An 11,359-nucleotide genomic window follows, 5' to 3' on the forward strand; every position below is an offset into this window, starting at 1 on the left:
GATGTCTAGTGCCTGTACCGACAGACAATAACAAACTCAGGACACAACCCTAACACACTATTAGCTTCGCTAGGCGGTCAGCCCTCCCTCTCTTACCTCCTCCTAGATTTCTTCAATTTCCGAACTATAACTTCTTCCCCCACCCACCACTAATCTTCTTTCACCCCTCTTTTCTCTACAAAAAAAACCCTCTTTCCAACCGCCCTTACCCTGCCCTACCCCATCTCGCCTCGCCATCCCTCACCTCAGGCAATCTCAAGTGCCCAGCCCACCTGCGCTCACCAGAACCCCACTGCACCAACTCCTCACCCTAACCCTGCATCGCTTCCCCAACCGTTCACACCTCCTCTTCCCCCCCTCATTCGCGGCCAACTAAACTCCCCCTACCCCATGTCCCTTCCCCTGCTGCACACCCCTGCCTCTCACCCTGCCTTCTCTTGCTTTTCTGTTCATATTTAGTTATTAGAGGTTAGGGTAGTTGACATATAGAGACGGATTTATGTAAAGGCCTTATCTAGTGACCTGGCCACTGCTATTACTCTGAAATATGTAGATTTGAAAGTAATGACACCTGTTCCATGACATAACCACCTATAGCTTTCTCTCTTAATATTCTGCGTGGATTACGTTCGGATTAACGAGACAGACACTGTATTGCATAATATCATGAAGGCATTTGGAGATGTAATAATGTTAAAGTAAATGGTATTCACTTCTAGACATTCAGATTAAGGAAGAATTAGACCCCCCTTGCTGGATGTCACATTGTCTCACAATATATGGTTGAGTTGGGATTTACTTGAAATACCTGAGGATTATGGGTAACTGTAATTCAAAGGGTGTGTACACCGCTTCCGGCCTAATGACCTCGCGATGTCTCATACTGATCTCACTTCCAGCCAATTTAAACCCAGTATTTGCAAGTCTTGCAAAATCCTGCTAGTGGGTGTGACGTCCATGTCACTAGACTTCCCCACTTGAGTCATACCTCTGTCACTCAAACATTAGAGCAGGGATTCCCAACTTTCCAGGTCATTCCCCACTTTTGCCAGAAAACCTATAATGATTCCTCCCGCCCCCACTCCAACTTCATATTAACCATGGTGTTTTCATTTATTTACACAAGGTTAAATTAAAACAAATTTCGCCAATAATGATTTTATTAGTGACTAATAACACTCAGAGATAGCATATATGAAAGAAATATTGACTCGGAAAAATAATTCAGAAATAAATGAAAGCATTTGACAGTTCCGTTTCAAACAAAATACTCCCACTGCAACACTGTTATGAACTTTATGTCAGCACCATCTCTACACTGGCTATGTCTCTACACACCTCAGTGTGATCCCTGCACCTGTTTTCTTGCTAGTGACTCTGCTATTTGTTGGGCTGTTGCTGACAGAGCATACCTTAGATCACACTCAACCTGGAGCTTTTTCGAGTCTTTGACTTTATTGACAGAAGGGAAGAAAAGCTCGACTCACACAGATATGTTGAAGAAAATGGGATCAGTGCACGAAGAGCGCTATTGCCAAATCCAGGATAAATGGGGTACATTTTCACCCAGATCTCACTTAGACTTAGGAAGTTGAATTCATCTTTCGCTGAGGAGTTGTGTTTGAGTTCCAAAAACTCTTCCTGAAGCTCTGTAGGGACGACATCTACATGACATTTGAATGGATCCTCATCAGAGCCATGGTAATTTGAATGGCATTTATGTCTTGGAAGTACCGCTGGAACTCATCAATGAGGGAGTTAAGGTGCTCTATGATCTCTACCTTGAGCACTTGGTTGATGAAATCTTCTCGGATGACTTCAGAATGTCGGTGGAATTGGGTCACATTTCCGTCTTGAATCCGTTTTCCAATGAATGCTTTGATATTGTTTGTATGGTGCATGATGTTGCTCTGACAACCTACAGTTTCCGGTTGAGCTCATTTAGAGCTTCGAAGATGTTTGCCAAGTACGCCAAATGAGCCTAAAATTCTGGAATGTTCATCTTGGTGAGTAGCTCGTCTTTATTGTGATTGGCCAGGAAAGTCTTCACTTCTTCACTAAGCTCATAGAACAGAGTGAGCATGTTGCCCTTTGACAGGCAGCGGACTTGGGTGTGGAACAACAGAGCTTGGTGTTCAGCATCCATGTTTTCACACAGTTCATGGAAAAGGTGCGTGTTCAGGGCTGACCCTTTGATGATGTTGACCGTTTTGATGATGGTCTCTAAGTGAGCATGCAGGGCTGCTAGTAATGTCTTTGAAGCGAGAGATTCTTCAGGAATTATGCAGTGTATCCAAACCACTGTAGGGTTCTTACGTTTGTCAAGTGTCAAGAATCCAGATCGAGACCCTCACATTGCTGGGCACCATCTGTACACGCTCCGATTACATCCTCCCATAGTAGTCCTTCTTTATTAAAGAAAGTTGAAATTAGTTCCAACACATCCTCTCCTTTTGTTGTCGTGATCAATGGACGACAAAACAGGAAGTCCTCTTTGATGTCTTGACCATCAACATATCAGGCAAAAACGAGAAGCTAAGAAAGATTTTCCAAGTCAGTGGTCTCATCTAATTGAATGGCAAAAGAACTTTGATGACTTTATCTCGGCTATCACTTGATCTTTAATGTTGTGAGCCATATCATCTATTCGTGACTTGATAGTGTTATTAGACAGCGGGATTTGCTTCAGTTTGTTAACTGCATCATCGTTGAGGACAAGTTTTGCACTATCAAGGATACATGGCTTGATCACGGTTTCCCCAATTGTATGTACCTTCTTATTCTTGACTACATGCAGATCAATTATATATGACGCATGTGTGGTAGCCTTTGAAGTCTGTTGGATGGATCCACTGCCATCCAGCCTCAATCTCTTCAAACCATCGGATATCTGCTTAAAAAATGTGCGATCCTTTTGAGCTAACCCTAGGTGAAGCTTTTCAGGATGCTGCTTTTCCTGAAATGGTTTCATGGAATCATTTCCTATCACTTTGTGGCATATTACTCATTGGGGTAGTTCTGTGCCATCCTTCAAAATGTAGGAAAATCCATATTGGAGGTAATCTTCCTTCCTCCCTCTAGTGACTAGAGGGAGACCAGACGACCATGACATTCAGTACAAAAGCCTGTCCAGGATGATGACAACAATGCAGCTCTACCGGCTCATTCCTGTGATGCGCTCTGGACCCAACAGAGAGAATGATGTAGTGTCGCTGCCAGCATGCCCTTTCTTCAACTTCACTAAGCCAGACGCAGAGATGTCCCAAACTGGGATCCTGTCTTCATTGTTCCAGCCAGGCCACCAGCCCGACGACACCATCTGGTGGATTGCTGGTACCACAGACATCGGGTAAGAAGCAAACATCTAGGGACGATGGAGCCGACTTGGTGCCTCTTTTTGACACAGGGGCCTTGCTTCAATTGGTTGGGTAGGAAGGCTGACCTTAAGTGTGTTAGTCCGAAGTCAACTTGTTAGCTACAGTCAGCGTTTGCAACGTCCAGACCACTTAGAGTGTCAGCTGCTAGAAGCAAGGAGGAGGAGGAGAAAAGTGAGAAGTTAGTGTCCCAGAGTAATGACATATCCTGTCCATTAAGGTTTTTCCCCATAGGCTCCTCCCAATGTAGACGTGTCATGCCGACCCTGATGGAGTGAGGGAAGCGTGCAATGGTGCAACCTAAAATTAGATTGCGGTCACTATGGATACAATCGATCCTGTGTGTCCTGATTTGAATCGGAGAAGAAGATTCTTGTGGAGTTGTTGAAAGGAGGATCCTATGTCCCTTGTGATGGACATTTCCGGGGTAGAAAATTTACTAGCTGGTTCCCCCCACTTTTGGAAAAGCTCCCGTTCCCGTTACGAGTACTGAAATCCGGCCAATAAGCCACGGCCATTGTGGAGTGAGGCTATGCCGCTGAAATCAGTTACCAGGGAGGAGGTACAATCGATATAGCCAATACGAGTAACTTTAGGCAGTTAGTACATTATGGATATGTCATGAAATTCCATATTTCAAGAAACGATTTGTTCATTCACAGTTGATGGAAGCCGAAAGTTAGTGAAAAGTGTTAGTGTCTGTGGGCGATCTGCCATCTGCAAATGTTAACGCTGTATCTTTGCCTGCTGCCAGATATACCACCATCAATTGGGAGATGAGAGACCAGCTGAACAACAGAAAATAAGATGTATAGTGTGTGTGTGTGTGTGTGTGTGTGAGGTAAGATCCATATACCAGAGTATGTAAAGTACAAAACATGTGAACTCATCTAAAGTGAATGAAAACCAGCATTTTAAGTTATTAAGATAAGAAGTGCAGAAAATCTGTTTTGAGAAGTTCGGTAAATTGACTAAAAATATTTTACAATTGATGTTCAAGATATAATGAAGATGATTTTTTATATAAAAAACAGAGAGAGAGAAATAGAAAAAATCCATCTTCTATATGCATTCATTTGTGCATGGCAAATAATTAATCCTTTTGTTTATTATTTGAGTGACTTTATTATGAATAATTTTCATTAACATCATACCTAATTGATCTAGATTTTTGTTTTGAGTTAATACCAAATTTAATTAATTTTTTACAGTATTTTGATTTACCATTATTTATGATTTTTATTGAATTTACCCATGATATTAGTTCTCATGATTTTGTGTGATTCATAGTTTGACATTTACTAGAAATTATTTTCTTTGCATTTGCATTTGTGTCAACCTGTGTCATTATTTCAAATTTAGTTACATGCCTTTTTGTGAGTTAAGTGATATCTTGCAAATTACAGTTTGATGTGCAAATATTGAAAAACACGATTTGTATTGTCAATTAAATATGCTAATTAAGTTTAGATATTCCTAGCTAGGATTACGAATAAAAATTTGCGAAATATTTGTTAGCATCTCACAAATTTTCATAAAAGCAACCATGGGGAGTTGTAACAATGTATTGTCTTTTTGGAGTAAATTGTCATGTTTTAGAGGAAATGCATGAAAATTCAGCTTAGACAAAGTTCACTCGCCATAACGCCTGCACGGCAATTTCCAGCTAACCAGGAGTACCTGAGAAGCTTGAGGCATGAACAATGGCCTGTGAGTGAGATTTTATAGGTCTAACTGTGCTGGCTGGCTGGAAGCTGAGTTCGCGCCCCAGGAAGGGGGCACTCGTTTTTCAAAACACATAGATGGTTAGAACTGGTTAAGTATAGACGTGCGTGTAGTCGAAATCAGCATGGCGAAACATACAGAGTATATATGTAACCGGTCGGAATTTACTGGGTAGAATATATGGTCTGATAGATTATTGATAACTACATAAAACACAAGTCTCATGCTTGTATCTTGCATCTTCAATCTTATCTGTACTCACCCTGAAGATGTGAATTACACGAAAGCGCTTAAATGTTTTCTTCTTTCTTGTGGTTATCAGTATACATCACGCGCACCTACAGTGATTCCATATATATATATATATATATATATATATATATATATATATATATATATATATATATATATATATATATATATATATATATATATATATATATATATATATATATATATATATATATATATATATATATATATATATATATATATATATATATATATATATATATATATATATATATGTGTGTGTGTGTGTGTGTGTGTGTGTGTGATATTCTGAAATTTTAGAACGAAAATTAATGATCTGACGAACAGGGAACCATAATTAGGTAGCATTTGCACTCCTACCGCATGTCAGGCTTAAACAAATCCTTTGCGCAGGAACCCCAAGAAGCCAAGCGGAGGAGTCAGGAACTAACTTCCACGTCTCACATAGGCCTATAAAATTAAATGCACTTCATCAAATTAATGCATACACTATTGACGAAGTTAAAAGTCAGCTATAAAATTAACGAAAGTTATCTTGTTTCATTTCAGAATTTGTTACGTGTGTACTTAGGGAATAATTAGATTACGAAAGTGAATGGCGTCATACGGTCACGAATTAATAACATGGTTACCGAAAAGTAGTACAGGTAAGTCGTGTCCGGAATTAAATAACGTAAAGAAATGTTAAAATAGTGCGAATCTTTCCTAAAAAATAAATAGAGGATAACCAGGGGATAGTTTAAGATTTAAAATTGTAGTCCCTTAGACGGATAGGCATACTTGCGAGAGATGGGCGCTGGTCACTCGTAGCTTTTCACTCATGGCAAGCGGACAGATCGCGACCTGCTCGTCGACAAAACGTTCACGTGGCCTCAAAATCTTGTAGGTGCTTTTAACTGTGTTCACACGTAAGTCCAGTTCGATTGCAGACATTGTTTAGATAGGGAGGAGAAGAATTTAGCAGTAGTAAATAAAACTCCAATTTCAGGAGTGAAGGTCCCACTCGAGCGGAAGTGCTATTAGCGTAGTGGTGGAAGTGGGAGGCGTCTGATGATAGGCTCCACATGGTCGACCTGGTTTTCACCCAGATCTGCCAGGATAGACAGATGCATGCAACACATGCGAATAGAAACCCCATTCGGACTGGCACCAAGCCGACACTACACAACCCCACAGCTAAGGCAAATTGCTTTGAAGGAGGGAAAACTAGATTTCTCTTCTAGCTGTGGCGGAAGTACACCTGGTTGTACAGTGACCTGATCTAACTGGGCAGGATTAACTCTGTCGCTCTCCCCCTCCTATAAAGTAACTGGGAGAGTCATTCCGTGCAGGATGAATGGAGTGAGAGGTTTAACTCTGGGAGACAAAAATTCCCATGGTGCTAGTGAATACTGTATGCCCACCGAGTATAGGAGCTGATTCTTCTACTAGGTGATCTCTCTTCAATTATGGGTGTATGTGGTTTGTCTAACCAAGTCCTGGTGTGAGGTCGACAACCCTGATGGTTGATCTTACACTCTGGACGTGGGAGCGCCTTTTAAAGAATTGTTTGGCGCTATGCATGCAGTACAACTTGATGGTAATGGTGTATTATGGGCCAGTGTTCTTGAGCACGGTTATGGGTATGGTGGAGAAAAGCTCGCACAACTCATGAACCCAGAAGTAAATTTATAAGAATAAGCGGAATAGCCGCCCCCTGACGAGTCATGAGTGATTTTCTCGGTTCACACATTAGTCGCCAGTATGTGGATGCTGATTTGTAATATTCAGAAATTTCAGTGTAATATCTACAGACGCAATTACCAATAATGGCGATGCTGAGTCATTCAAGGTCAAAGGAGGGAGGACAGCACACAAATAGTGAGAGCTCCATGAACTACGCCCATATAATATTAATTATACTCTGGCGACTTAATTTGGACGTGAATTATGAAATTAAATGACAGTTATTAAATTGAAAATGATTGTAGATCATTTCCCAGTTTGAAAATGTTGCATCTAAAAACGTTATTTGTGGTAAATAAGTCACTCGGGCAAAGAACGCCTAAGGAAGCACGTTTGTCTGGGAGTCGGAGGCAGTGGTCACAGACAGGAATCCTGCATTGGCCAGGAGAGACGATCACATGAACTGGTTTCCTTCGTTCATTTAACATCAGTATTAACAAGTGAGTTTTATTCAATCTCAGACAGAGCTAGATAGGGTGGTAGGAACAAACAATGAGTGAGTGACGTGATGTGAAACAATAGCTAACAGAAGGTATATTGCAGGGATTCTAGAGAGCCCACGCCGTCTGAACGTCCACAAGATCTGAACGTGTCCACTCATCTGAGTTGAGCCCACGAGGTCGAGTGAGCAGTGAGGGTTGGAGTGAAACCAGCTGTCTGGATGTACAACTAACGACGTGGGACCATCGTCTGTCCCTTTTGACGATCGTTTGGAGTCACCAGATCTCCTCTACCTCGGCTCACAATTACCACATATACAGGCGGTTTAGTGAAAACCTTTTACTAACGGGAAAATAGAGCTCCCCTCAACTGAACAAGGTCTGATTGGCCCACTCCCTTCCGTTTCATGGATGTACTGAGGTGTAAGTGATGCTAACTGAGTGAATGAATGGTCACATACTGAGACCAGGAGTCTAGTGGGTACTTAGAGGAACATTCTCCAAGGTTGTGAAGGGCTTGTTTGTGCCTTAAGAAAATGTACGGATGCGAACCTATGTGTGAGGTTACATGCATGTTTACCGTATTGGTGGAGTCAATAACTTCTTCATTTAGTGATACTATTTTTTCAGTGACTAATATTGTCTTGCTGAGTGTAGTTAATATTTCTTAAATATTTTTGATAGTTTTGTTTTTCAATGTTTATGTGTCACTAATTGATGTCAGATAACAAGGGAACTGTTTTTCAGATGAGGTTTATCCTTTCTGTTGTAAGTGATGCTGTTGATTTAGTTCTTTTAATGCATTTAATATTGCTGTATAATTTCAATATCATGTATAACTTTTGTTCTCCAGTGTAGTGTCTTAAGCCAGTAGAAGTGTGCATCTGTTGGTGTAACATTATTTTGTTGAGTGCCCTTAAGGCCTATTCATGGTGGAGTTAATAATTTCATATTTTCTATACCATTTTCAGTGATTGATATAATTTTGTTGAGTGCCCAAGGCCTATTCATGGTGGAGTTTATAATTTCTTTATTTCTAAACCATTTCCTCAGTGATTGATATTATTTTGTTGAAAGCCCTTAAGGCCTGTTCATGCAAGCAACATTTTAATACTTTGAATTTATTGTTGTTAATGCATTTTCTAAGTTTCTAATAATTTCAATATCATGTATAACTTTTTGCTCCCCAGTGTAGTGTTTTAAGCCTAAGGATGCATATGTTGTTGTACCATTTTTTTATTGTTGTGTACTGTAGTGTTGGAGAATAGAAGTGTATAAATTTTACAGTGCGTCTCTATTCACCCCAATCACAGGTGCTATCCTTCCGCTAATGCATGAGAATTATTATTTTTTAGTAATTTTATGTGTTTAGTTATTCGGTTTTTTCCCAAGGGCGCTCCACTGCATTGCCATCTCATAATAATAAACCCCCAAGTCAAATGAGAATAAATTCTTTTTTACCGGTTACACACACACACACATGCAATAATATATATACTGTATATGGTATAAAATGTTGGTACATAATAGATTTATTCTCCTACCCATAGCCTTCCTTTGCCCAATAATATTCTTTAAATAATTATCTATCCATTTCGTCATCGTTAATTGATCTGAGTTTTCTGTATGGCATATTATGCCTTTGTGGTCAGGTCACACTCAAAGGTCATATTTTATGAGGAGATCGTTGTCAGGTTGTATTAGCCATTGTCTCATGGCAATAACAATTATACAAAGTTGGGTTAATACATTTAGTTTATATAATCCAATCACCCGACTGTAAAATTCCTGCAGTGAGGTGCCATATGCTGTTCACGTGAGGGGAAATTCCTCTATCAGTAAGCCGACCGTGAGAATGTAGTGTTAGCCTCCTCTTTCCCAGAGCTGCCTCACAGGCAGCACCAGTCTTGACTAACTCACGAGAATTCCTAATGTGGATCTAACTCAGCTGGTTGTGTCCTGTCTCTAACACTCACAGCTTACAGTGTTAGTTTAGGTGCATCTACAATAGATGTGACAAATATAGTTTTACCATTAAATGGAGAAAAGACTATTTTGGGTTTAAAATTTAACCCTATTTATATATATGCAAAGTTAAGGGAATCTACCAAAGCTTATATAAGATCAACAGGTAAGTGGGGTTGCTGCCCGTGAGGTCGTGAGGTCATGTAATTCACCCCAAACGTAATACCCCTTCTGAGTCTGCTTTTTCAACCTATCAAGTTTGCCTTTTCTGTAGTGGACTTTTAATGGAATTTTTTCTGTAACTGGACATTAAGTTCACTAATCTCACTTTTGTGATTGGTTTGGCTAGTTCTTCCTAGCTTGATATCACATGAGTTTTTCTGTTTGACAGAATTAAATCTAGTATATTATTACCCCGGGTGGATTCAGCTATATGTTGACTTAGGAAACAGTCCTCAACTGTTTCAAGAAAATTCTCTGATTCTGAGTTACCCTTAAGGATTGGTCCATCTATTTGGATTGTAATGATTGATTGTCAGACCAAAGCTATGTTTCAGAATATGTCACAATAACAGCAAGAAGAATGCAATCTTGTGGTCACCACATTTCCGGGTTTGACACCCTCAGGTCGACCCAGGGGACTTGACCTCGCCTGTTAATGACGTGAGTTAGCCGGGTGACCCACAACTTACTCCAACCAAGACACCTGCAGGACACACCTGCACACAGGTATCCAGATCGCACCAGTTTATACACTGGTTGAGGTCAGAAGCTGGGCTTCACCCTATATAGGCCTAAGTCCCGTCCACGGCCTTCCATTCTGATTATCATTCTGATCCTGTTGCCATTCGAATATTACCTGGAGATTCTCAGAGTCACGCTTCCTCTCCCAGGTCGGGAGGGGACCTCCGACAGACCCCAGCTAAGCAGAAGCCTCCCCGGGGAGCAGCCCAGTAAGCATCCACTGGGCCTATGTCAGAATTACACCAGGTCTTGTCAGAACGATTCCTAGGGGTGAGTTACCTACTGTGAGAGTGTATTCATTCAGTGTGTCCGAGGTCAGTCGAGTAACGTAAAACATAATGTGTCATTACCTTGATATATTAGTGATATTAATGTGTCCATGTCATTGAGTGAATTAATAAATAGTTGTATCGAAGGGTGTTTAACAAGTTGTCCCTTTAAGAAGTAATATATGTGTATTGTTACGAACCCCGCCACCAATTGTCATGATCTACCTACCTTTTTCTGAACCACGCCATCTATTGTCTAGTCTACCTACCCAGCACCACGAGCAGACGCCATCTAGGGGACGAAACACAGGTATGACTCGTCTTAGTTACCACTCGGGTTCCTTCTCCATATCCTGGTTGTTCGTCCTCCTCAAAGTCTTCTTTGTCAGCTCCAGTTCGAGGAGATTGAGTTCACTCTGGAAGTGACCACAGGATTACCTATCCTGAAACCTACGGCACAGTGACTACCTACCGTCTTCTACAATATCAAGTACTCGATGATCTCAGCTCCGCACTTAAGTATTTGTTTGTAGGTTATGTATCTAAGCTACTGTGCCGAGTAGCAACCCTGTACATAAGCTACTGTGCGAGTAGCAACTCTGTCCTATAAGCTACTGTGCTGTAGCATTGCTATATATAATCACGTGGCAACACTGCGCGTGTTATGTGGCAACATTGCTCGAGGCTGCCATATGGCAGCAGCTTCAGTCTGACTGTGTGAGCTGTGCATGGCACCGCGGAGTCACTACTTGTATTTCTCTCATCCGTATAGCGGACTAAGTGTTACTCAGTGTTTCCTTAGCCATTTACTGCATTCTTCAGGGCACTAGTACTTTCGCTGTGA

At 40.8% G+C, this 11,359-nt stretch overlaps 1 protein-coding gene across 1 annotated transcript in view; it reads right to left on the reverse strand.

The window, feature by feature from the left end:
• Nucleotides 1-3,154: 3,154 nt before the first annotated feature.
• LOC121875647 (ionotropic receptor 21a-like) overlaps nucleotides 3,155-11,359 on the reverse strand; it is a 30,971-nt gene continuing 22,766 nt past the window's right edge. Inside the window, exon 8 of the mRNA XM_042380268.1 lies at nucleotides 3,155-3,364. Coding sequence (XP_042236202.1) covers nucleotides 3,155-3,364 — 210 coding nt within the window. The remainder of the gene's footprint in view (nucleotides 3,365-11,359) is intronic.

This window comes from Homarus americanus, unplaced genomic scaffold, assembly GCF_018991925.1.
Source record: "Homarus americanus isolate GMGI-L3 unplaced genomic scaffold, GMGI_Hamer_2.0 scaffold22250, whole genome shotgun sequence".
NCBI classification, from domain to species: domain Eukaryota; kingdom Metazoa; phylum Arthropoda; class Malacostraca; order Decapoda; family Nephropidae; genus Homarus; species Homarus americanus.